This window comes from Lynx rufus, unplaced genomic scaffold, assembly GCF_022079265.1.
Source record: "Lynx rufus isolate CCGP_SWC_20201006 ecotype Redwood Valley unplaced genomic scaffold, mLynRuf1.p SCAF_2, whole genome shotgun sequence".
NCBI lineage: Eukaryota > Metazoa > Chordata > Mammalia > Carnivora > Felidae > Lynx > Lynx rufus.
In genome coordinates, this window is record NW_025814834.1 from 70,238,931 (window position 1) to 70,266,888 (window position 27,958).

The 27,958-nt window shown below is 36.2% G+C and overlaps 1 protein-coding gene across 2 annotated transcripts; it reads right to left on the reverse strand.

Annotated features, from left to right (window-relative positions):
• Positions 1-487: 487 nt before the first annotated feature.
• GCA (grancalcin) lies at positions 488-27,818 on the reverse strand. Of its 2 annotated transcripts, XM_047085556.1 has the most exons (9): positions 27,675-27,818; positions 25,449-25,613; positions 21,827-21,896; positions 15,232-15,275; positions 14,793-14,940; positions 10,274-10,387; positions 8,557-8,687; positions 4,371-4,429; positions 488-3,743 (listed from the first exon to the last, which is right to left on the reverse strand). In XM_047085556.1, exons 1-8 carry the CDS (start codon positions 27,699-27,701, stop codon positions 4,388-4,390), a joined length of 741 nt encoding a protein of 246 aa, XP_046941512.1. In that variant the 5' UTR covers positions 27,702-27,818; the 3' UTR covers positions 488-3,743; positions 4,371-4,387. The 2 variants fall into 2 exon arrangements, with proteins under 2 accessions (XP_046941512.1, XP_046941513.1); XM_047085557.1 differs by lacking the exon at positions 8,557-8,687 and having other exon boundaries at positions 27,675-27,811.
• Positions 27,819-27,958: the final 140 nt, after the last annotated feature.

Consider the following 27,958-nt stretch of genomic DNA (forward strand, 5'->3'; position numbering starts at 1 on the left):
TACTCTACATTCAGATTTACAGAAGCACACCTGAAGTTATTCCTGAATGCTCACAAAATAATACACAAAGCTGTACATTGCCAAGCTACCTGGGTAAAAGGAATGTTAAGCAATATAAGGCTCTTTTCTTTATTAGATGCCGGTAAAATACATTTTTTAAAACAAGTAGAAAAAGAAATGGCAAGAAACAAAAGCACAGATTTCCCAGCATCCAAATAATGAGTTGATAGTGAGCCAGACAAATTTTTCATAAGTGTCCTAATGTTTTGCTGGAAAGTAGTTTTGTGCTCAGTATTCTAAATTACAGGAAATATTTAACTTAATATATGGACATATATGATGTTGTAACCTTATTCTATACTACAAATTACCTAAACAGTATTCATTTAAAATCTTCTCTGCATTCATCACTATAACAGAAGTTTTAAATATTTGTTTTTTCTTTGTGTCATCTAATTTTATTATAAAGTCTAGACATACTCTTAGATGATAGCTTAGAATTGTACATTTATTTCAAAGTGCTTACAAAATCAAAAAGATGTGGTTTTTTAATACAAGTTTCAAAGTAATAAAACACCCATGGCTGCATTTTAAAGTTTAAAAGAAAAGAAAAAATGCTAACGTGAAAGAAGTCTTGGATTTTTACTCACTAGATTTAATTACCAGATGTTCACAAATTTATTCCTATTAATTTCCCAGAAAACTGCTACAAATTCGAGAAAACATATCATCTGTGAATTTGTCAAAAGTACAAAAGAAAAGCACATTTCTGACAAATTGTATTCATTTAGTTTGTCCAGTTTAGTAATGCCGTAAGAGTACAAGTGAACTTGATTTGTATATTTTCCTTAGAGAAAGAATTATAAATTGATGTTTGTCATTTTTTAAACTGCACAGACTTTGAACTTCATTAATAAATTCTACTTTCTTCCAGGGTGAATACCTTTTCTGGAAATAAATATATTATTTGACACTTTTAAATTACTTTTTGTTTCTGAATGCATGCTTAAATAGATCAAATGAGCACAGTCCTTGAAATTACTTTAAAGTGGACCAAATTAAGATTCCAACAGTATTTATTTCCCCTTGATATAATTTAAAAGGTGTAAACTGCCACTCAAAATAGAAGTGCAATATCTGACATTGAACCATTTGGCAGTTTTTTAGGCGGAGGTGAATTACTGCACTGTTATTTGAACTGAAGCATCTCATCTATGTTAACAGATTTTGTATGATACAAAACTTTACAGCAAGCTATTTGAATGTTTATTAAAAAATTCTCAAAATGACATGGAAACACGTTTACTGTATAAATAAAAGCACTTAGATGTTAAGAGTGTACATTATTCAATATTTTACTCTTTACAAGAAAACTGGGTGTGAGTTAACCAGTACAAACTACCATACAATATTCATATTCCAGTCCTTGTTCATCATAAGACTATTTAATTTTTACTTTAGTAATGGATGTCTGTTTACATCAATTATCTTTAAAGCATCAAAAAGTGAGTTGTATTTCGGTATAAAAACTCCATCTAAAATATCCTCTATGCCTAACGTTTTATAAGATTATCTAGTTAATGGACAGTGCAAAAGAACTGTCTGACAAGTTGGATTGGCATGGAAAATTAGTTCTGCTAGAGAAAGGAGTTCTGTGGTCAAAAATTTTTGGAACAAACTATGTCAAACAGAAGTAAACAGGATTTTCTGTACCTTAGGCTTTATCAAGCTCCCTGAAAAGGGTGAGAATTTCCCAAATATGTTTGGGCACTGAAACGGCTTCACAGACTGACCATGACCAAAATTCACAGAAACACCTTTGGAAAAGGACGAGTTAGAGAATCATATGAAGAGTTCTAATACAAAGTGTCATTTGGCAGAAACTTAAATGAATAATATCATATATCATTTTTAAAGTTTTTAGCCTCAACCATTAGCCTACAAGTAAGAAAAATTATAACTGACGTCAGAACGGTACCACAATGCAATTACCTATAAGCTGGATGTTAAGATACCAGGCTGCTGAGTCATATTATCATCCTCATTCAACATGAATGATGTAAGAGTGTGTTTACATTAGTTTCTTCTACAACACTTCTAATTAGAATACTGTATTTTATTTTATACCTCAGTTAACATCCTCTCACATTATCAAATATATGTTCATGGAAAAAAATTAGCAGCCAGAGGACAAAAGTATATGGATTATTTATTCACACGTTTATACTGCTGACCAAATGAATCTGACAGCTAATTATATAAAAATATAACGTCAAAATGACTACCCAATACTTCCTTTCCAGGACTGTTGAAAGTAAAAGTGGATTTAAAATTCTGTAAGTTTACGAAACTTTTTTTTTTTTTCAAGATGCTACCATTCATCCTCCATCCTTTAAGAAACCCGGAATTTTCTAAAAAAGAATAATTAATTTGGTCACCAGTCATACTAAAATTACGTCAATTTGTACTCGCATTTGAAGCTGGAAGACATTCAGTTAAGGTGTAAGAAAAACACATGGTGTTTCAAATCTTCATTAAGAAAGACTTAAGAGTGTTTGCAAGGAAAGGGGCAGGATTAACTACAACAGCTCATATCAGGGGTCTGAAATGCTAAGGATGTGATGACCACTTTGCAATTTCCACAGAGATGCCACTCTGAAACAGGGTGTGGTGCCTGCTGTGGTCAGTACCCCCCACATTACACACCTGCGTTCAACGACTTGCCAGTTTAGCAATGCCAAAATCTGCGGCTAATGTTGTCAAGAAAGGTAAACTTACAGTTTCTGAATATCTATACAAATTGGTAGATTACTTGATTTTTTTAACTTTGTAAACAGTTGGCATTATATATGAAACAATTTAGTTTAATAGAATACATTGAAATGTTGACATCTCATTAAAAATATGTGTCACTTCCAGAAAGTCTAGATTTAAAAGGAAGATGCCATTTTAGGCCCTCTAGGTCATCACTAATGAAAAAAAAAAATGCAGAGAGAAAACGTATGTTCTGTTAAGAACTTTTTTTTTCCACAGAAGATAATAAAGCATATTGAAGAAAAATATACACTGAAAAAAATAAAGGAAAAAATGCTTCCTATAGCCTTATTTCGCTATATATTAATTTGCAGTCTACTTAAGGTGACGTAATACAAAATTTTAGGAACTACGATTTTCTTCTTCATAGGCAAAGACCAGTGAGTTTCTCTTCTTAAATTATGCAATCAAGGAATAAAGAAACCCTTCTACAAATATGGCACAAAATCCAGACTTCTAGTTCACCTTCAAAACCAACAACGAGGAAAAAAAAATTCAATGTATAATTTGTAACCTTCAGGTAAGTATACATTAGCTTTATCTAGGCTTTCACATTTGGCTTCTTATATTATCTATCTTGTAAATACATTCTTCTGGATTTACAATGTTAAAAATTAAGGCTAAAAGGTATTTACATCAATTCATCATATACCAATGTTTTATGATACTAAGATATGTTAAGTGAACAGCTTTCCTAAAAGCACTACTATTCCAAATACAAAAACACTTCTTGTATTGCTTTAAATTATGCACTAAAGTAAAAACACATAGAAATAAGACAGACTTATAACAAGGTAGAAACATGGAAAAGCCAAAAAAGCATTAAATTCAAAGTAGTCCAGTTCATGTCTTCCAAGTAAAAAAAATTCACAGTATTTCTTCAGCTTTCAAATTCTAGACATTCAAATTGCCATAGTACCCTGCAAAAACTAACACATAAGCAAAATCATCAGCTGGTAACAACAAAAGGCCTTTTGCTTTTGATTAATTACAATCCATGAAAACATTTTCACAAGAGGGTAAATTTTTAAAGTTTCCAAGGTTTGTAATTTAAACCAGTATGTACTAGCAGGGAAGTGTTGACTCCCTAACTTCCTCAAAACAAGAACAAAACAAAAACCCTGAAACATTGAAGTACATGTGAAATATAATTAGTTTCAATTAAAAAAAAAAAGACACTGGAATCAGGTTAATTGCAACCATTTGAAATGAGAAATGAACAGCTTCATAATTTATCATCATAGATGAAAATTTCCTCTTGAAGATTACCAAAAAATAAACTACTTTTTATAAAAATGGTAGCTTTGCCCTTAAAAATGATTTGAAAGGTAAACTGCCAAAAACATGTCATAAAATTTAGAAGTACCTTTATCATATAATGTCAACTTGATAGTTATACAAGTATTTAACCTTTTATTTGCATTTAGCTGATAAATTCAGAAAAGGAATATGGTCTATAAAATATATTATTCCCATTATTGGTACCAGAGACCTCTTAAATTTTTTTAACAATTATGAACACATCTAGGGAACAGTGTAAATACCAGAATACTTACATCATCATATACAAAATTCACAACCCCTTGTTGCAAGTGGTCTCTTCTCCTAAAGAAATCTTTAAACAAACAAAAATTTATCACAATTTTAAATATATAGTTGTAAATGCTTAGTGTCCCTAGGTTCTAAAATATGACTAATTTCATTCTCAATTTTTTAAAAAAAGGATTTTTTAGGGGTGCCTGGGTGGCTCAGTCGGTTAAGCATCTGACTCTGGCTCAGGTCAAGATCTTGAGGTTTGTGAGTTTGAGCCCCGTGTCAGGCTCTGTGCTGATAATGCAGAGCCTACCTGGGATTCTCTCTCCCTCTCTCTCTCTGTCCCTCCCCTGCTCCTGTGCTCTCTCTCTCAAAATAATTAATAAAAATGAAAATAAATGTTTTTAAGGTTTTTTTTAAAGTTGTTCTTTAAATTCCAGCTAGTTAACATACAGTGGAGTATTAGTTTCAGGTGTACAATATTGTAATTCAACCCTTCCACACATTATCGGGTGCTCATCACAAGTGCACTCCTTAATCCCCATCACCTATTTAACCCATCCCCCCAAACACCTCCCGTCTGTTGACCATCAGTCTGTTCTCTCTATAGCTAAAACTCTGTTCCTTGGTTTGTCTCTTTTTTCCCTTTGCACATTTCTTAAATTCCACATGTGAGTGCAATCATATGGTATACGTCTTTCTCTAATGGATTTATTTCACTTAGCTTGAACCTCTCTAGCTCCATCCGTGTCACAAGGGGCAAGATTTCATTCCTTTTGATGGCTGAGTAATATTCCATTGTGTATACATACCACATCTTCTTTATCTATTCATCAATAGATGGATACTTGGGCTTTTCATAATTTGGCTACTATAGATAATACTGTTATAAATATCTGGGTGTATGTATCCCATTGAATCAGGATTTTTGTATTCTTTGGGTAAATACCTAATAGTGCAATTACTGGATTGTATGATAGTTCCAATTTTAACTTTTTGAGGAACCTTCATACTGTTTTCCAGAGTAGCTGCACCAGTTTGCATTCCTACCAACAGTGCAAGAGGATTCCCCTTTCTCCACAGCCTCACCAACACCTGTTGTTTTTTGTGTTGATTTTAGCCATTCTGTTAGGGGTGGGGAACTCATTGTAGTAGTGATTTGTATTTCCCTGGTGAACAGTGATGTTGAGCATCTTTTCATGTGTCTGTTGGCCATCTGGATGCCTTCTTTGCAAAAAAAGTCTATTCATGTCTTCTGCCCATTTTTTAATTGGATTACTTGTTTTTTGGATGTTGAGTTTTATAATGTTCTTTATATATTTTGGATACTAACCCTTTATCAGGCATGCCATTTGAAAATATCTTCTCCAGTCCCATAGGTTGCCTTTTAGTTTTGTTGATTGTTTCCTTTGCTGTGCAGAAGTGTTTTATTTTTTTTATTTTTTTAAGCTTATTTATTTATTTTGAGAGAGACATAGAGAATGTGAGTGAGGGAGGGGCAGAGAGAGAGGGAGAATCCCAAGCAGGCTCCATGCCACCAGTGCAGAGTCCAATACGGGGCTCAAACCCATGAAATCATGAGATCATGACATGAACTGAAATCAAAGAGTTGAATGCTTTACTGACTGAGCCAACCAAGTACCCCATGAGTGTTTTACTTTGATCAAGTCCCAATAGTTTATTTTTGCTTTTTATTTTGCTCCCTGCCTCAGGAGACATATCTAGAAAAAAGTTGCTATGGCCAATTTCAAAGAGGTGACTGCCTGTGTTCTCCTCTGGAATTTTTATGGTTTTAAGGCTCACAGTTTAGGTCTTTAATCTATTTTGAATTTATTTTTGTGTATGGTATAAGAAAGTGGTCCATGTTGCTGTCCAGTTTTCCCAACACTATTTGTTGGAGAGATTGTCTTTTTCCCATTGGATATTCTTTCCTGCTTTGCCAAAGACTAACAGACTACATAATTGTGGGGTCATTTTTTGGGTTTTCTATTCTGTTCCATTGATCTATATGTCTAATTTTATGCTAGCACCATACTGTTTCAATTACTATAGTTTTGTAATCTAATTTGAAGTCTGGAATTGTGATGCCTCCAGCTTTGCTTTTCTTTTTCAAGGTTGCTTTGGCTATTTGGGGTCTTTTGTGGTTCTACAAACATTTGAGGATTAATTTTTCTGGCTCTACGCTTCTTGAGATAGACATGTATTGCTATATACTTCCCTCTCCACACTACTTTTGCTTCATCCCAAAGATTCTGGGCCATTGTGTTTTCATTTTAATTTGTGTTCACGTATTTTTTTTTAATTCCCTGGATGACCTATTCATTGTTTAGTACGACATTGTTTAATGTCTGTATATTTATGATCTCTCCAAGTTGTTTTTCTTGTAGTTGACTTCTAGTATCATAGTGTTGTAGTCAGAAAAGATGCATGGTATGATTTCAATCCTTTTGTGTAATTGAGGCCTGATTTGTGACCTAACATGTGATCTATTCTGGAGAATGTTTCATATGTACTTGAAAAGAATGTGTTTTATACTGATTTAGGATGGAATGTTCCAAATATATCTGTTAAGTCATCTGGTCCAGAGTGTCATTCAAAGACATTGTTTCCTTGTTTATTTTCTGTTTAGATTAGCTGTCCATTGATGTAAGTCAGGATGTTGAAGTCCCCTACTATCATTGTATTATTATCATTAATTCCTTTATGTTTGTTATTAATTGTTTTATATATTTAACTGCTCTCATGTTGGGTACATAAATATTTGCAAATTGGTAGATAGTCTTGTTGAATTGTCCCCTTTATTATGATGTAAGTGCCCTTCTATATATCTTATTACAGTCTTTGTTTTAAATTCTATTTGTTTTATATAAGCATTGCAACTCTGGCATTCTTTTGACATTTGCTTGATAAATTTTTCTCCATCCCCTCACTTTCAATCTGCAGGTGTCTTTAGGTCTAAAACAAGTCTCTTATAGGCAATGTATAGATGAGTCTTGTTTTTTAATCCATTTGGACAACCATGTTTTTTGATTGTGGAGTGTTAAGTCCATTTACATTCAAAATAGTCCTTGAGAAATGTATTTAGTGCCATTTTATTACTTGTTTTGTCATTGTTTCTGGAGATTTTTCTCTCATCCTTTCTTGTCTTTATCACTTTTGGTCTCTCTGTTGCACTCAGAGTCTCCTTTAATATTCTTGCAGAGCTGGTTTAGTGGTCACTAATTCCTTTCGTTTTTGCTTGTCTAGAAAACTCAACTATTCTGAATGATACACTTGCTGGATAAAGTATTCTTGGCTGCAGATTTTTCCCACTCAGCACTTTTTTTTTTTTTTTTCAGTTTATTTTTAATGTTTATGTTTGAGAGACAGAGTGTGAGCGGGTGAGGGGCAGAGAGAGAGGGAGACACAGAATCCGAAGCAGGCTCCAGGCTCCAAGCTGTCAGCCCAGAGCCTGACGTGGGGCTTGAATTCACGAACTGTGAGACCATGACCTGAGCGAAGTTGGGACACTTAACTAGCTGAGCCACCCAGGCGCCCCTCCCACTCAGCACTTTAAATACAGCATGCTACTTCTTTCTGGCTTGCCAAGTTTCTGTTGAGAAATCTCCAGCTAGCCTTATGGGTTGTCCCTTATAAGTTAAGGACTTCTTTTGCCTTGCTGCTTTTAAGATTTTTTATCACTATATTTTGCAAATTTAATTATAGTATGTCTTGGTGTTGGCTTGCTTTGGTTGATTTTGATGGGAGTTCTCTGTACCTCTTAGATCTGGATGTCTCCTTCCCCAGATTAGGGAAGTTTTCAGCCCTTATTTGTTCAAATAAATTTTCTGCCCTCTTTTCTCTCTCTTCTTCTTCTGGGACTCCTATAATATGTTATTGTTTAGTACGACACTTATATCTGATGAAGCCACTGTGTTCCCTGAGTCTATTCTCACGTTCCATAATTCTTCTTTGTCTCTTTTGTTCATCTTCATTATTTTCCATTTTGTTTTCAATATAGCTAATTCATTCCTCTGCTTCTTCCAGCCTGCTGTTCGTTGTATCAAGCCTATTTCCAATCTCATTTACTGCATTTTTCATCTCTGATTCTTTTTTTAACTCTTTTTCCTCTGTGACAAGGGTCACCCTGATGTCTTATATTCTTTTCTCAACCCCAGTGAGTAACCTTATGATTATTGCTTTACATTTTCCATCAGGCATGTTACTTACATTTGTTTTGCTTAGATCTCTGGCTGTGGCCTTATTTTGTTTTTTCATTTGGGATAAATTCCTCCATCTTGGCATTTTGTCTAAGTCTCGGTCTTCTTCTGTGTTAGAAAGGCCAGTTAATTCTCCTGCTCCTGAGAGTAATAGCTTTATGAAGAAGAGGTCATGTAGTATCCAGGGCCTGGTGCTTCAAGGATTATCTCTGATGTTTGCTGTGTGAGTTCTGCTCTTATGTTTTGGCTGCTCTATCCTTCTGGCCAGTCATCTGTAGAGGTTCTACTTACCTGCTGTGGGCAGTGTTTGGTCGCTGGCCAGAACGTGTCAAGTTTTAACTAGGTGTGCTCTAGTCTGCTTGTTTAATGAGACCTGACACCACCTGCACCAGAACTGAGGCCATATAGAACTCTTCTGTCAGATGTGGTGGAGGCAGGGGCTTGTGCTGGTCTTCTGGGGAAGGAGCCTGCCATTCTGAGACTAAGGCATGCTTGACTGAGAAGTGAGTCCTGCTAGAGCACAGGGGTGTGGGGTTTGGTATAAGGAAATCAGGCAGCCCGTGTACGTGCTATGCCACTTCCCACATGCAGCTATGTGCTTATGCTGAAGGGTGGGGGAGGGAAATGACACCAGCTGGCTCCTTTGTTCCTGGAGAGGTGTCTCTGTGAATGCTGCCTCTCAGGGATGTGCAAGAAGAGTGAATATTCTCCCCACTGTGTACCCCAAGCATTCTTCAAATCACTGTCTCCATGCTGTCTGCCCCTAGGTTGTGTGCTAGCCTTCTCTCCAGGAGCAGTGCAGTACCCTCTGGACTCTATCCTAGTCAAGTCTGTTGACCTTCAAAAGTCTAAGCTTCAAGCCCTGCTAGTTGCAAGAACTCGTGAAATTCAGCCTCTCTCATTTTCCAAGCCAATGCTTTGGGGAAACATTCTCCTTATGCATTCCCATTTGTTCCTCTCTCTCTCTCACCCTTCTCCATGACTACAGCTTCCTCCTCCCTACACCACCCATGATCCATTTCTCCCCTCAACCATGTCTCCACTCATCCTACCTTCTTTGATGTGGCCTCTTCTCTCCCTTTAGTTGTGGAGTTTGTTCTGTCAATCTTCAGGTTGATTTCTGGGGTACTTAGGATAATTTGATAGCTATCTAGATGTGTTCATGGGACAAGATGAGCTTAGGGTCCTTCTACTCCACTGTCATCTTCCCTCTTTCTCTTCATACTCAATTAAATCAAGTGATTTCATATCCCAGGCAACTGAGACATGAAAACTTTCCAAAACTGAGCTACAACAATCTTTCAGTATTCATATTGCTCAAGTTTTTTTTAATTTTTTTTCACAATATTGCTAAAGTTTTAAAGCCTTAAAACTGATTGAATTTAACAGTAAATAATGGTGAAAAATACATAATATTACAAAGTTGTCGAAGAAGACGAGATATTTTTCAGAGAAATAGCTATGGGGCACCTGGGTGGCTCAGCGAGTTAAGTGTCTGACCCTTGGTTTCTGCTCAGGTCATGATCTCATGGTTTCATGAGTTCAAGTCTCACATCAGTCTGTGCTGATAGTGCGGAGCCAGCTTAGGATTCTGTCACCCTCTGTCTGCCCCTCTCCTACCGTCTCTTTCAAAATAAATAAACTTAAAAAAATCAGTAATTTCAAAAAAGAAAAAGAAAAAGAAAAACAGCTACATAACGCTATACCCATTTTTAAATGATGAATACCTGTCAGTGCTCGAAGCTTCACACAGCAAGCCACATAATCATCAAAGAAGATTCTGCCATTCTTGCTGTACCGTTTAACAATAGCAGTTAATGTTTGAGGGCTCAACCTATAACCTAGAAATAAGAATTAACAGATTAAAACTTCTAAAACCAAACACCATAAGAACATCACAGCATTGCATTTTCTTTAAAAACAATCAAAAAAATAAAATTCCAAAATTCATTCCATAAAAATATATACTAAAAATAAAACACATTCATATTGAAACTTATCAGACAAAGGCTTTACTACTAATGGTTAAGTGGTACATAAACATCTAAATTCTAGCTCTGTAATGAAGTCATAGCTAAGAAAAAACAAAATTATGTTTTTGTATTTTTAGAATATGTTTTTATTTTTAAATAATGTCTAGAATATTTTATAGATTTTAATGCTCCAATATTTCAATTCTGTAATTTCATAGTTCTTTAAAGAATATCAAGGAAAGATTATTAGTGATTTTTGCTATCGCTTAAATTCTTTATTTCCTTTTTGCCTTTTTTTTTCATTGAGGTATAATTGGCATATATAATTATATTAGTTTCAGATGTACAATATAATGATTCCATAGTTGCATATATTACAAAATGATCACTATAATAAGTCTAGTTAACACCTGTCACCCTATATAGTTACAGAATTTTCTCTTCTTGTTATGAGAACTTTTAAGATCTATTCTTAGCAACTTTCCAATATGTGTATACTTTACTGTGAAGGATGCTGACCTAGAATTATTGTCTTTATATATTACTATATTAGCAGATTTGGACAATCTACTCAAAGAGGAAAACAATAATAAACGTAGAGAAAATTTTACGTGTAGCTACAATCCAGGGAACTTGCTAAAAATAAATAAATAAATAAATAAATAAATAAATAAATGGAAAGGTATAAATTAATAGAAGTATGGAAACTTATGTAATTATATGCAAATGTATTTTAAGCTTCCTAGTAGAGAGTTATGATCTGAATGTGTAATGATAAAACTCTTATTATTTCCCATAGCATTCTCAGCAAAATAATTTGAATATTTTAACATGTATCTGAAGCTCTTAAATTTGAATAATCCACAATATCTCTCTATGGCACTCAAATGCCTATGTGAACTCTGGCAGTTTTCTTTTTTGCCTAAGGTTATAGTACCTTTTCTACATTATGTTGAATTAAGGATCAAGTTTAATCCATTAGGTATCAATGCTTTAACTGAACTATATATGATGTGTCCAGGACTGTCTCTAAAATGACCATGTAGTAAATTAAAATGTCTAATTATAAAACAAAACAAATCACTAGCTTTAGCTTCTTTAAATTGGAATTTGAGATAATTTGCATTGGGTTCAGATTTTAAATTTCAAAAGGTTAATTTTCTTACAACTGTATTTTGTTTAGAAATGAGTGTAAAAAAAAATCAAAGGGTAAACACAATTAGGAATACTACATGAACTGTAAAAGCAGGTTAAACACCATTTTATATTACCACTTTTCAAAGAAAGCAGACTGAGAACCTCAGCTTACCAAAGATAGGATAAAAATAAAGTTACATTCTTTTAAAATACTCTAAAATGCAGACTTTGCATTCTGAGGTATTTTGGCATATACTGTGTATACTAACCACATAAGAAAACGAAGGAAAATTTAGAAAACATAGTTTTTATTGTTGAAAAGCTAGAGTATAATATGGAAACCAGTAATATATTGAGATAAGCCTTTGGTATCAAATTAGAGCTCTTACCACAAATTAACACTATTCTATACTCAGGGATTGGAAAAACCAATATTGTTGAAATGTCCATATTACTCAAAGCAATATACAGATTCAATGCAACCCCTATAAAATATCAATGGCATTTTATCACAGAACTAGAACAAATTATACTAAAATTCGTATGGAACTAAAAAGACCCCAAATAGCCAAAGTAATCCTGAGAAAGAAGAACAAAGTGGGAGGTATCACAGTTTCAGATTTCAAGATATACTATAGAACTACAGTAATCAAAACAGTGTGGTACTGGCACAAAAACAGATAAATAGATGAAAAGACCAGAATAGAGAGCTCAGAAATAAACCCATGCTTATATGGTCAATTAATCTATGACAAAGGAGGCAAGAACATACAATGGGAAAAAGTCTCTTCAGCAAATGGTGTAGGAAAATGGTACAGCCACATGCAAAAGAATGAAACTGGACTATTTTCTTACATCATACACAAACTCAAAAAGGATTAAAGAACTATATATGAGACCTGAAACCACAAAACTCCTAGAGGAAAACATAGGCAGTAATTTAACATTGGCTGAAGCAACATTTTTCTAGATAGGTCTCCTGAGGCAAGGAAAACAAAAGCAAAAATAAACTACTGGGACTACACCAAAATAAAAAGCTTTTGCACAGTGAAGGAAACCATTAACAAAATGAAAAGGCAACCTACTGAATGGGAGAAGATATTTGCAAATGACATATCCTGTAAGTGGTTAATATCCAAATATATAGAACTTAGACAACTCAACACTAAAAAACCCCAAATAATCCAATGAAATATATGCAGAAGACCCAAACAGACATTTTTCCAAAGAAGATAAACATATGGCCAACAGACACACAAAAAAATGTTCAACATTCCTAATCATCAGGGAAATGCAAATCAAAACCACAATGAAAGATCCCATTACATCTGTCAGAATGGCTAGAATAAAAAATACAAGGAATAACAAATATTGGTGAAAATGTAGAGAAAAAGAAACCTTTCTGCATTGTTGTTAGGAATGTAAATGGTACAGCCATTGTGAAAAACAGTATGGAGGGCCCTCAAAAAGTCAGAAATAGAGGGGAGCACCTGGGTGGCTAGGATGGTCAAGCTTCAGACTCTTACTTTTGGCTCAGGTCATAACCTCACAGTTCGTAGGTTCGAGCCCCACATGTGGCTTACCAATGGGGAAGTCTGCTTGTAATTCTCTCTCTCTCTCTCTCCCTATCTCTCTGCCCCTCCCTGCTTTTTCTCTCTCTCAAAATAAATAAATAAAGTAAAAATTAAAAATAGAAATACCATATAATCCAGTAATTCCAATACTGGAATATTTCCAAAGAAAAGGAAGACACTAATTCAAAAAGATATGTGCAGCCCTGTATTTACTGCAGCATTATTTACAATAGCCAAATTATGGAAGCAACCAAAGTGTCCATCAACCAATAAATGGATAAAAAAGATGTGGTACATATATACAATGAAATATTACTCAGCCATATAAAAGAATGAGATCTTGCCACTTGTGACAAATGGATGGACCTAGAGGGTATTATGTTAAGCGAAATAAGTCAGAGAAAGTCAAATACCATATGGTTTCAAAAATATATGGAATTTAAAAAACAAAACAAAGAAAAAAGGAACAAACAAAAAAGGCCCTTAAATATAGAGAACAAACTGGTGGTTACCAGAGAGGAGATAAGTGGTACAAACTTCCAGTTACGAAATAATTAAGTCACCCCAGGGGCGTCTGGGTCGCTCAGTCAGTTAAGCATCCAACTTTGGCTCAGATCGTGATATTGCCGGTTATGAGTTCGAGTCCCGCATCAGGCTCTGTGCTGACAGCTCAGAGCCTAGAGCCTTCTTCAGATTCTGTGTCTCCCTCTCTCTCTGCCCCTCCCCTGCTTGTGCTCTGTCTTTTTCTCACAAATAAACAAACATTAAAAAAAAATAAAAAGGGGTGCCTGGGTGGCTCAGTCGGTTAAGCATCCAACTTCAGCTCAGGTCATGATCTCACAGTTCACAAGTTTGAGCCCCATGTCGGGCTCTGTGCTGACAGCTCAGAACCTGGAGCCTGCTTTGGATTCTGTATCTCCTTCTCTCTCTGCCCCACCCTTGCTTACTCTTGCTCTCTTTTTCTCTCTCAAAAATAAATAAACATTAAAAAAATTTTTAAACAAAATAATTAAGTCACCCTGAAAAATACAGCATAGGGAATAGAGTCAATAAGATCATAATATATGTTGTATGGTTACAGACGGTGAATATACTTGTGATAAGCACTGACTAATGTATAGAATTGTTGAACACCTATACGGATACGAATAGAAATGCTGTATTCTTGAAATTAATATAACACTGCATATTAATACTTCCAAAAATCTGGCAAAAATAAAATAAATAATTAGACACCTCAGCAAATTAAAAAAGAATACACTATAAATGGTGGTTACCCACAATTAGAGGAATGCATTTTAATATACTCAACAGAGGAAATTCAGAAATTAATTTTATCAACCACAATGTATAAAAAAGATCATCTTTTGAAAAAAAAACATAGATAAAATGGTTTTGTTAAAAGTCTTCAATCAGAATTCATCTACAATCTTCAAATCAAACTGGGCAACAGCTGGTGAAATAATAGATTCCTTTGTCACTTAACAAATTAAAACAGTTAAGATTCATTTCATCAAAGAACAATTATCTGGATAGATTCTAGAGAATTTTAACATTCTTACCCATAGCAGCGATGGCTTGATTCAATTCATGATGTTCCACTGTGCCACTTTGGTCTTGATCAATAGTCATGAAGTTTTGCTTCCAGGCATTAAGAGCTGCCCAAAGTTCTTTGAATTCACTAAACCTCATTTTTCCTGTGTAATCTCTCTGATAGTTTTATTAATAAAAATAAATTTTGATACCAGTGAGAATTTACTTGACCCAAAGCTGTAAATCATTGACTAAAAAACTATTAGTATGCTTCTGCAAGTTAGCTAAATTCAGCATATGAATAGATTTCTACTTCAAAATGGAAGAGCATGGAATTCAAACAGAATCTTACAAAGTATTTTTAAAGTCTCTAATTTACTGTAGTCATATACAGCCAACAATTGCTTAGTTATATTCAGAAAACAATTATTCCATATTCTAGTATTTTCTATTTTTATTCAAGGATACATCCAACATGGCGATCATAATTCTGCAGGTTTCCAAACTGAAGGCTGTAAAACATATTTATTATTTGAATTGGAGTCTGCCCAATTTTATCTATGTAAAATTATGACAATTACTATTTTATAAAACAAAATGTTTAAAAATTGCCAAAAATACACAGTCACCCCATCAACAAACTTTGAATGCTTATGCATTCATAGTAAAAAAAAAAAAAAAAAAAAAAAAAAAAAAAAAAAAAAAAAAAAAGGACTAAAATAAAAATTACTACTACTCCAAACTATTCACATCTAGTAAGGGGATTTGGTAGTTATATAAGCAATTATAAAATAACTGAAAATTATTGTCACAGGGGAAAGGAGGGCTTTGATCTTCCCAACACAAACGACGAGCAGGTTTTTAAATAGAAATCTGACATATACGGAGTACACAAAACACGAAAGATGTAGAGATGTGATTAAAGTTTGAGATGAAGGACTGGCTTGTGATGACATCTAAAGGGAGAAGAGGGTCAGATCATGAAAGTCTTGAATGCCACCCTAAAGATTTAGACCAAGGGAAGTCACTGAAGAATTTTACAGAGCAGAGGGGCAATTCTAAAATTTCCATTACAGAAATACTCATTTACATTAAACAGACTGCAGAGTAAAGTAAGATGAACCCGGATGTAGGTAAATCATTTGCTAGTTTACTGCAATCAATCAAGTAAAAATGTGAACTTCTGATCTGAAGCAGCTGTTTTCCCTTGGGCAAGGGAAAAGGCAGGAAGAAAAAATAAATATAAACTATCTTAATATCATGGGTTATTAGAAATATTAACATTTTCATATTTATAGAACTATAACTGAAGACTCACACTAAGTAGAATTTTTCTAATCCTTATCACAATTATATTGAATTAGTATGCTGATTTACCTCAAGACTTATTATATCAGTCTTGATAAAAGAAATATTATGTCAGTACAGTTTAGGTAAGCTTATCAAGTTCTTACTCTTCGCTCCTTAAAATGAATAAATGAATAAATAAAAATGCTTAAAATTATCTTATTTTGTTATTTGATGTTAGCATATTTTGAAATTTTTATGAGAAAAAATATTTCAGCTAAATTTTAGACCTATTAAGAAAAAAAATCATAAAACATTCTACAAGTTAAAATAGCTGATTTTCTTTAAATGTTTATTTAATACGGTGTAAATGTTAGAATAGGTGGTTATAATATTTTCAGATGGACAATTCAACAGACACTCGATGAGTATTCACTATGAGCCAGGTAGCATGATTTTGTGATTTTACATAAACATACAAAGGTATTATAGTCCCAATTTACAAATGAAGAAACAGAGGCCCAGAATAATAGTTTCCCAAGTCATAGAGCCAGTAAGTGGAAAAGTCAATACAGGAGCCCAGTCCTCCTTCAAATCCTGTTCAGGTGGGAAGAAGCAGGGTGGCAAAGTTTCCATGAACAATCCCTGGATGGCATTCCATCATTTTGTCAGGCAAATGGTATGTTTTGCTTTCAAGTTAACATGGCACCCATCCGTTATGTGGGAGAACCTCAACAGATGATAACAAATGGCAAGAACTGAGTCTTCATATAAGCATACCTTCAATCATAAAATAAGATTGAATGTATATGTATAGAAGATTAAATATTTTTGACAAAGAATAGAGAAGAATTTTTAGGAAAGTTCATAGATTTTTAATACCCCATTGTAATGGGAAAAAATTAAATTTCTAAAGTCATAAACCATTAGAAAAAAGAGAATGAGAGAACATAAAGGAAAACAATTGTAAAATAGTAAGATGAATGGAAGTTAACTAACGTAAATAGGAGAAAGTGACCATGAACACGCAATAAGAAAAGCTGAAAAGTAGCCTAGTTATCCAGGGGAAGACCCCAAACATGTTTAAGAACTGGTAGTATTTCTAAATATGGGTGTGCAGGTAGAGATAAAAACAGAATAACCAATTGAATATCTGTTTAAAAAGTATCTACAGCCCCCAAATCCCTCCTTGCCTTAGCTCTGTAGATGGATACTGTCTATTCTCACATCAGCAGAAGTCTGGCAATTTGCTGTCTGGAGAGTTCTTCCAATTTCAGGGTATCAGGCACATATATGAAGCCCTAACTACTAACCAATGACCAGTAACCCTTAACTTCTAGCACTGATACTAACATTGACTCTAACATTAACCCTAACACTAACCCTCTAGAGAGGTCTCTGCACGACAGGATAACAGTTATATACCCTAACAATAATCCTAACACTAACCGCTAACCCTTAACCCCTAATACTAACACTAATCCTAATCCTCACTATAATTCTAAACCTAAAACTAACCTTAGGAGAAAGTGGATTCCTGAATACATGGTAAGAAAAGCTTTGAGAAGCAGCCAAGTTATCCTGGGGAAGAATCTCAAAATTTAAGAATCTGTAGTATTTCTAAATATGGGTGTGAAGGTAGAGATAAAAACAGAAGGACCAATTGAATATTTATTTAAAGAGGATACAGAGCCCCAAATTTCCTCCTTGCCTCAGCTCCATAGATGGATGTCATGTCTATGCTCACACCAGAAGTTGGGGGATTTACCATCCAGAAAGGTTTTTGAAGTTCAGGATGCCAGGCACATATTCAAAGGCCTCACCACTAACCAATAACCACTAAGCCCTAACCTCCAACCCTGATACTAACATTCACCCTAATATTAACCCTAACACTAATCTTCTGGACAGGTCTCTGAATAGCAGGATACCAGGGACATACCCTAACATTAACCATAATCCTAACTCTAATTTTAACCACTAACCAGTAACCTACAACCCCTAACCCTAACACTAACACTAATCCTGACTCCAACCTTAACCCTAGAGAGGAGAAAGGGGCTTTCTAAGCACAGTTTTTCTGATTAAAAAAAAAAGAAGAAAAAAACAAAAACAAAAGGTGAGCAGCAGTCTAGCTATCCATGAGAAGACCCCAAACATTTAAGAATTGGCAATATTTCTGAAAATGGATGCAAAGGCAGAAATAAAAACAGAAGGACAAATTGAATATCCATTTAAAGAGTATTTAGAGCACCAAATCCCCTCCTTGCCTCAGCAGTATAGATGGCTACGATGTCTATTCCCACCCAAGCAGAAGTCCAGGGATTTACTGTCGGGAGAGATCTGTCAACAGCAGGATACCAGGCACACACCCAAAGTCTTCAAACTCTAACCTTAACCCTAAGACTATCCCTAATCCAAACTTTCTGGAAAGGTCACTGAACTCCAGGATACAAGGCAAATACAAGAACAGTAACGCTAAACCTAATGCAAACCCTAACCATAACCCTAGAGCTGAGAAAGTGCCTTTTATTTTATTTTATTTTATTTTATTTAAAAAAAAATTTTTTTAATGTTTATTTATTTTTTAGACAGAGAGACAGAGCATGAACAGGGGAGGGTCAGAGAGAGAGGGAGACACAGAATCTGAAAGGGGCTCCAGGCTCTGAGCTGTCAGCACAGAGCCCGACGCGGGGCTCGAACTCACGGACCGTGAGATCATGACCTGAGCCGAAGTCAGACGTTCAACCGACTGAGCCACCTAGGCGCCCCAGAAAGTGCCTTTTAAATACATGATACAAAAAGTTGAGAAGCAGCCTAGCTCTCTTGGAGAAGATGCCAAACATTTAAGAACTGTGTGTGAAGGTAGAGATGAAAACGGGAAGACCAGGTGAATATCTATCTAAAGAGTATTTAGGGACCCAAATCCCCTCCTTGCTTCAGATCGGTAGATAGCTGCCATGTCTATTATCACCCCAGCAGAAGTCTGTGGATTTATTGTCTGCAGAGGTCTCTGAATTGTAGGATACCAGGCACATTGCCTAAAACTGACCCTGACCCTAAGGCTAACACCCCTAACCTAACGCTACCCAAGATCTGAGAAAGTGGCTTTCTAAACATATAAGAAAAGCTGTGGAGCATCATACTTATCATAAAGAAGACCCCAAACATTTAAAAATTGGTAGTATTTCTGAAAATGAATGTGAAGTTACAGATAAGAAGACAACTGAGAATCATTTAACGAGTATTTAGAGCCCCACATCCCATCCATAGCTCAGCTGTATATAAGGCTCACATGTCTGTTCTCACCCAGGCAGAACTCTGGGATCTTATTCTCTGAAGTGGTCTCTTAACTGAAAGATTCAAGGCAAAGACCCAAACCTTTCACACCGAACACTCAATCCCTAACCTCTAACCCTAACCTTCACCCTAAGACTGTCCCTAACCCTAAGCCTCTGGAAAGGACTCTGAACTCCAGGATAACAGGCATATGCACTAACATTATCCCTAACCCTAACCCAAACCCTAACTGTAACCTTAGATCAGAGAAAGTGGCCGCTGAACGCATGATAAGAAAAGCGGAAGAGCATCATACTTGTCCTGGGGACGACCTTGAACATTTAAGAACTGGTAATATTTCTGAAAGTGGGTGTGAAGGTAGAGATAAACATGGAGCCAATTAAATATCTACTTAAAGAGCATTTAGAGCCCCCAAATCCCCTCCCTGCCTCAGCTCAGAGGATGGCTGCAATGTCTATTTTTACCTCATTAGAAGTCTTGGTACTTACATTGTGGCGAGGTCTCTGAACTGCAGGATATTCGTCCATACCCAAATCCCTAAACCCTACTTCTGAAGCCCTAATGCTAATCCTCACCTTAATCCTAAACCTCTGGAGAGATCTCTGAACTGCATGACACCAGGAACATAGTAGAACCCCTAATCCACAACCCACAACCCTTAACCCCTAACCTCTAACCATACACACTAACTAAAACAAACCCTAACTGCCACCCTCTGGAGATGTCTCTGAACTGCAAAACACCCGGAACATTAACCGTGACCCTAACCATAACCCTAACCCTAATCTTAACCCCAATGCTAGGCCCTGACCCTTGATGTGAGAAAATGGCTTCAGAACACATAAGAAAAGCTGACAAGCAGCCTACTTATCCTGGAGAAGACCCCACAAACATTTATCAATTGGTAGTATTTCTGAAAATGGGTGTGAAGGTAGAGATAAAAACAGAAGGACCAACTGAATATCTATTTATGGAATATTTAGAGCACCAAATCCCCTCCTTGCCTTAGCTCCTTAAGATGTCAGCAATGTCTATTCTAACCTCAGGAAAATCCTGGGAATTTATACTCTGGAGAGGTCTCTAAATTCCAAGACACTAGGCATACCCAAGCCCCTAAGCTCCATCCCCTAACCCCTAACCCCTAACCTTGAACCTTAACTCTAACCATCTGGAGAGGTCTCTCGACTGTACAATACCAGACACACACCCTAACCCTAACCCTCACCCTAATCTTAACCCTAAATCTGAAAAAGTGGCTTCCTAAACACACGACAAAAAAGCTGAGAAGCAGCCTAGTTATCCTGGGAGAGACCTCAAACACTTAAGAGTTGCTAGTATTTCTGAAAATGGGTGTGAAGGTAGACATAAAAACAGAAGGATCAACTGAATACCTACTTAAGAAGTATTTAGAGCCCCGAAGCCCATTCTTGCCTCATCAGTAGATGGCTGCCATGTTGATTCTCACTCCAGGGGAAGTCTGGGGTTTTATTCTCTGGAGAGGTCTCTGAACTGCAGGCACATATCCTAACCCTATCCCTAAACTCTAACACTAACACTAACCTATCTAGCAAAAACAAGGTATTTAAATAACTGTTTATCAAAGACTGAGAACCCTCCTGGGTCCTCTATCCTCTTTTCCTACCAAACAACCAGCCCAAAAGGAAATCCCAAAATACGCTGATTCTCATTGTTGCACGACAAACTGCCCCACCAGACTACCAGACATTGAAGACTATAGTGAATACCAAACCAACACCTCGGAGCGTCTCACCTGCATTTCAGTTAAATATGTACGACAAGGATCAGCACACCTGAGAAAAGCCTCTAGCATGAAAGACAACCAAACAAATAAACTGGAAAAAAAAAATTGGAGAAAACACAGTTTACAAAAGAAGAAAAAACTTTGAAAAATACATTAACAGTTTCAGAGAGATAAGGGAAGACTTCACCTACATGAAAACAGAAGAGAAGCTCTTGGATTTTAAGAATATGATAGCAGAATTAGAACACTCATAGAAGGGGGGCACCTGGATAGCTCAGTTGGTTGAGTATGTGATTCTTGATTTCAGCTCAGATGACGGTCTCAGGGTTGCTGAGATCAGGCCCTGAATCAGGCTATGCACAGACAGCATGGAGCCTTCTTGAGATTTTCTCTCTCCCTCCCCTGCTCTTGCTCTCTCTCTCTCTCAAAATAAATAAATAAACTTTAAAAAAAGAAAACTAAAATCTATAGTGATAAAAGTATGTTATTTTGAGATCTGGAGGCAAATTTCAAGAGTCACCTGAAAAAGCTGAATGAAATTTCGTCTAGGAGTAGTTAATGGCAGGGAGACAGTTATGTACAAGGAACACAAGGAACAGTTATCTTCACAATAAGCTTTGCAGAATTATTGGATTCTTTAAATTATGGGCATGTATATCTGTGATAAAAAGATTTTTTTTAATATTTTAAATACGGGGGTGGGGGAGATCTCACGAGAGTAAGTTCCACTAATTCCAGACTGTGTCAAACATTTCTGAAGTTCCTCAGCATCCACTTCACCATCCTGTTAAAAAATAATTATAGTCTGATTTAATGCACAGCTGTATAAAATCACATTAAAGTGCTGACTGGCTGTTCTAGGCCAATCAACAGACATGCATTTTTTAAAACATTATTATCAACTACAAAATTAAGAGAGACAAGTATTGACAACAAAGGCAAATTACAGAAGAGCATACAAAATAAATAATTTTTCACAAATTATATTCTATTAATTTTTAAGCACTTCAAATACAATCTATTTTCTCTACTCCTGAGAAACAACATAATCACTCTGACCTATAGTAGGTCAAAATAACATCTGTTGAAAGTCATTGGAACTCTACGTAAAACAGAAAATTGATCAAAATGTGTTCAGAACAGTCTCAGACACATTCCCTTAATGCCCCTTTCATGGGGGGGGATTATTTCTAAGGGATACTGAGGTTGTAACCACTGAAGCAGTAACCGGGAGGAGAGAATCTCTTCCCCCCTCCACCATTACCCCTGGTCATCCGGCATCTTGTTGGTATTCTTCTGATTACTGCCCAAACATTCTTGTTTGAACTTATTGTGGGAAATAAATTTTTTTAAACACAAACAAGAAATCACAACCAAAGTAAAACAGGTTGAATATTTTCATCATGTTTCAGTATCTCACCCTATTTTCTATAAAAATATACACAGCAATTTACTTGGAAGCATCACAGACATTGTCATAAATGCAAAAAAAATAGCTCTGAGGAAGTATCAGGGAGGCAAATTTAAAACACAAGCTTTTTAAGAGTTCATTTTTGTAAGAGACCCAAGAAATGAAAAAAAATGTTTCCAAACTACTTCTAAGAAGTATCATAAACACTCATATCTTAATGGATCTTTAGCAGGGAATTCCTTATAACAAAAATTTCGGTAGAAGAAAAAATTCCAGTAGTTCTAGCAGGAATAAAAAGCATTCTTTCCAATGGATCATCCATGTGCCTACAAAGAGTATCTAAGTGTTCCTTTCTCTGCCACGCATAGTTTTGAGATTTCTCTTATAAATTTTTAAATTCTTTAGTAAGAGAATTGTACTTTATAAAATCACCATTTGTTTAGAACCAAAGCTAGGTTAGAAATTTTTCCTCCAATGATAAAGACCTTAGAAGGAATTTTTATTTAAACAATTGCCTACCTCCCTATTATATCAAATCACTATTATATTTCAAGACTTTGAAAAATTAGGCATACACTTCTAACATGATTGGAGAAGAAATCATCAGTAAACAACACCAAACCAACAAACAAAAACAATCAAGGAAGTCTACAGCTGCCACTGTCAATAGTATCTCCATGAAATGATGGCACAGATGCCAGGTCATTGTCAATTATTGCACAGGAAATTTTAAAAGACAATCTTTTACAAATTATTAAATCAGAAGCAAAGGTAGGAAATGACTTTTCTCTCATTTTTTTTTTAAATGTATTCTATCTTCTAGTACGCTTAAGATAACATGGTTATAAATCACCTTTAACTTTCCTTAAGTGGGAAAATGATACTCCACCCGAGACTAACATTAGTGATAATTACTCAGCTTCATCAATTGTTTTCTCATTTATAAGAAATAATGCATTGTGGAAACATTAGGCTCAAACTTAAAACTTTCTAGAAAAAAGAAATTTGCATTTACTAAAAACCTTGACCAATCCAATTAAAATGAGGGAAATCAGTCCCATGTGGTCTGATGATTTCTGTTCAACCATAAGCTTCTCTAACATTTCATGGAAAAGCCCACTTAGTGTACAGAAGACGTTTCTCTGAATTATATATATTCAGAGACATAGAAGGGACCTTGAAGAGTTCGGAAATTCTTTTCTAGGGAAAGAACAAAGATTACAGAGGAAGCAAAGTTGAACAGCAGTAGGTTCAAAAGACACACAGGAATTATAAATTCGGGTTAAGGAGTATAAAAATTATGTTAGTCTTTGTTAACCCTTTTTTGAAGAGAGTGAAACTAAGAACAGTACAAATACAGCAAATTAGTGTTGACGATTTTAACACTGAAAGAGTTCAGAAGTCAAATAAAAGTCTCTAAATATATATGCCCAGTTCCTATGTTTTATAATTTTATAAAATAGATTTAATATATAGTCAGTTATAGATAACAGACTTATTCCCAGCATTACAGTACTTAAGAGTTCTTTGCAGATTGGAATGGTATAATGTAACCATTAGCATTACAGTTAGCTGCAAACAATAGAAAATACTACCAAAGAGATTTAAACCAATAAGGGTTCATTGTTTTGCACAAGAAGTCCAAGGCCAGGCAGAACAGGACTGTAAGGCAGCTTTAAGATGCCATGGATCTCTGCATTTTCCCATGTATCCCATCCAAAGGACTTTATCTCAAGCTTGTTGACTCAAGGTACCAAGATGACTGCTGCACCTCCGAACTTCAAGTTCCCTTTCTAGGCAAGAAGTAAGGAGCAAAAAAGGCCAACACTAGTTCCCAGGAAGGATTTTCTCCCTTAGAAAAGGAAAGTGTCCTAAAGAAACGGCACCTACATCTCAAGGGTCAGTCCTATGGCACGTGGCTACATTTACTAATCACAAAGGTGTCCGGGATGGCACTGGGGCTTTTCCAACTACCACTACACAAGGGAAAAAAGAGGTTGTGAATGGACTTGGGGTCACGAAAACAAAGTGTCTGCCACATATAATAATTCTGTGTGTATCCTCTATTTCCAGCCAGGTATATGGGACCTGGTGAACACTCAAATGAAAGAATACCGAATGAAAACTGTTATCAAAGTTCTGTGAAGTTCTAACTACTCAAAAAGTTTTCATCGATAAGTATAAACGAAGAGATACGGACTGTGACTAAGACTCAGTATGAACCTGTCTCTTCTCATTTGTCTGGTAGTTGAACCTCCTTTCTGCCCTGTTTTCTTTACCCTTTCCCAATTTGCTTTACCTTCAGGTCTCTCCCAAACTATTCACAATTGAAAAGTCTCCTTTTGACGCTCTGCCCCAGCTTCCTCAAGGAGATTTACACGTAGACCTCTTTCCCCCAATCCTCTTTGGCTCAGTCACCATGCAGCATACCACACTGTTTCCTCTTTCAGTGAAATGAACAATGCGTCAGGTATCACACTAACAGAGTTTTTAAAAAATGAAGTAATTATGACTACCCTCATCTCTGATCTCAAGAGAAAAATCGGCCTAGGTAAGTTTAAATACAAATTTCATATACATTTAAAATGACACACTAAGTAACAGAGTTGACATTTCTTTTAAAAAGCAATCACTTCTTAAAACTGATATCTGTGGGGCACGTGGGAGGCTCAGTCCGTTAAGCATCGGATTTCAGCTCAGGTCATGATCTCACCATTCATGGGTTCGAGCGCTGCCTCGGGTTCTATGCTGACAGCTCAGAGCCTAGAGCCTGCCTTGGATTCTGTGTCTCCCTCTCTCTTTGCCCCTCCCCTGTTCTTTGTCTCTGTCCTTCTCCCTCAAAAATAAACAAACATAAAAAAATTTTTTTAAAACAAAAGCAAAAACAAAAACCCTGATATCTGTGCAATATATTTAGCATCTCACCTGTCCAGCAACAGCAGTGAAGTATGTCCACATGGGGTCTCCTGCTGAGGAATAACTGTCAGAATACACTGGGTATCCACCAGGGAGCAGGTTTGGCCCTGTTCCTTGCATTGGTTGTCCTATCTGCAGCTGCATTCCTGGCATCTGACCGCTAAAATCTCCAAACTATAAGAGTGAAAAAAGTTAAGATTATAAATGCAAACATTATTTGTTATCCACTAAAGTAATATTTATGAGTTGTCTACTGACAAGCAAGGATAGAAAGAGTTCCTAAAAAGCAACCAAATTCACTGTCACAAAAGCTGTTTGCTAAAAAATCCTAGATGTCTGGCATTAGGACATAAGACATAATTCAGTTCACTAATATGTTGTCCAGCATCAAAGAAATGTAACAGAAGAAAGTACTCTCTAACCTTTAGGAACTTAGCAGATGACCATGACACACAATTTTTAAGTGTTTACCATCAACATCACTGAAATAAACAAAAGGCAAAGAAATACAAGAAAATTTCACCTACAGTCAAACTAAGAAGTAGTATACCTCGGACACAGAAGAATACATGGTAAATACAACAAAATTGTCAACTAGTCATGGGCAACTGCATAAGGTGCAAACATCCTCTCCCCCAGAAAATATCCTTTTAAAAAGACACCAATAGGAGAACAAGGGTGCTCTGTCCGACTTTGGCCTCCGACTTTGGCTCAGGTCATGATCTCATGGTTTGTGAGTTCCAGTTGTGAGCCAGGCTCTGTGCTGACAGCTCAGAGACTGGAGCCTCCTTTGGATTCTGTGTCTCCCTCCGTCTCTGCCCCTCCCCCACTCGTGCTGTCTCTATCTCTCATAAATAAACTTAAAAAAAAATTTTTAAAGACATCAATAAACAAATAAAGTGATAATTCCAACCACAGTCTTCAAAACTAGTAAGAATAGCAATACGAATACCTATAATAATAATGTACAGCTAATATTTACTGAGAGCTTTTTATAGGCCAGGTACTAAATACTTTCCATTATGTGATTTGATTTTCCAACAACTTTATGAAGTATGAAAATACTATGTACGTTCTGCAGTTGAGGACCTAAAACTTCAAAAGGTTTCCTAAACTAGTAAGAAGTAAGACCATGGTTAAAATGTAGACAGTCTGATGTTTGTTTCCTGCTACGGTATGGTTTCTCTCTACTTTTTTCACTTTGGAACTTGTTATACATTTTTAAAACCTCAGAGAGGCATTTTATTGAGCATTTTTATGAGTCTAGAGGAGAAAGAAGTATCGAGATTGTTCATTATTCCATTTTGAACAAAACTCTTGACCTGATCCTTGAAGGATGAGTAGAGACTGCCAGAATGAAAAGAAAAGAAGAATTCTAAACTGGGGGGAGGAGGAGAGTGAAAAAGGTAGGATACTACCAATAGTTTGAAGAACTGCATCACTAGATGTGTAAAGGGCAAAGGTATGGAGGAAGTATTGGAACTCAGGAAATGCACTTCAAACTCCAGGAAACGCATGACTAGATCATGAAGCAATTAAGAAAGTAAACGGTAAATGTGAAATGGATATAATGGATAAAAAACAAACAAAAATAGATGAGGTTTTTTTGTTTGTTTTGTTTTTTAAGTTACTTCTTTGAAGAGAAGGGACCAATAAAAGGCCAAATTTAGGAATTAAAAAGAGTATACAGCCACAATTACAACTTCCAACTCTCAAAGGTGATTTAGGATAAACAGTTATGTAAGAAAAAGTAACCTAACCCTGACCACTTCCCCCTAAAAATCTAGAACAGATTGCCCTTGGTTGAATAGCAAAAATTAGGAGACTTTTAGCATACCTTATTTATTCATAAGCAACTTAAAGGGAAGAAAACAAGAAGTGGTCAAAAAATCGGAAAGAGGACGTGTAGCAAAACTTAGGAAGGTGTGGGTCCACCACAAAACATCACTGAACAGGAAAAGGGTGCTTTGGTTCCTCTAAACCAAGAAGGCAATTTCTAAAAGCACAACACATCCCTGGCTCCACAAGGAGCACCTAAGGTGCCCCTCAGGGACCAGAAAACCTGCGGCTCCCCGCTCCCCCGTGCTTCCAGCACAGTGTAGTCTCAGCCCCGCTGAGTACGGAAGACTAGCCACGCGAAGCAGAGACAGAAGGCGGACCCCTCAGGCTGGCACCGCCCGCAGGGACGCTCCACCTTGCAGGGGCGGAGGCTACGGAGAAGCGGCCAAGACTCACCCCTCCTCCGTATCCTGGGTAGGCCATGACGAGTTGAATTAGCGTCTCCCGTCACCCTTTGAGTCAGCGTCCGCCCAACTGGAAGAAAGGAGGAGGAACCGACGCAGATGCAGGGCAGATGCAGAAGCAAGTGAGGCAGAAAGATGCGCTAGCCGCGGGGTTTACTTCCCTGCGACCGCCCCTTCCCGGAGTCGAACCCCGCCTTGCTCGGCTCCGATTGGCTGAGTCCCGTCCTTCGGGGCCCAAGCTACCGAAACTCGCGACTTCAAGGAATCTAATCCCAC

Bases quoted from the DNA above. Each gene is read 5' to 3' on its own strand.
- GCA (XM_047085556.1), bottom strand. From the start codon at position 27,701: ATGGCCTACCCAGGATACGGAGGAGGG. The intron at 14,941-15,231 runs GTATCCTTGAAT...TAAAACTATCAG, and splicing joins TTATGATCGCCATGTTGGAT to AGAGATTACACAGGAAAAAT. The intron at 4,430-8,556 runs GTAAGTAACATG...GTTTGTTTAAAG, and splicing joins GAGATCTAAGCAAAACAAAT to ATTTCTTTAGGAGAAGAGAC.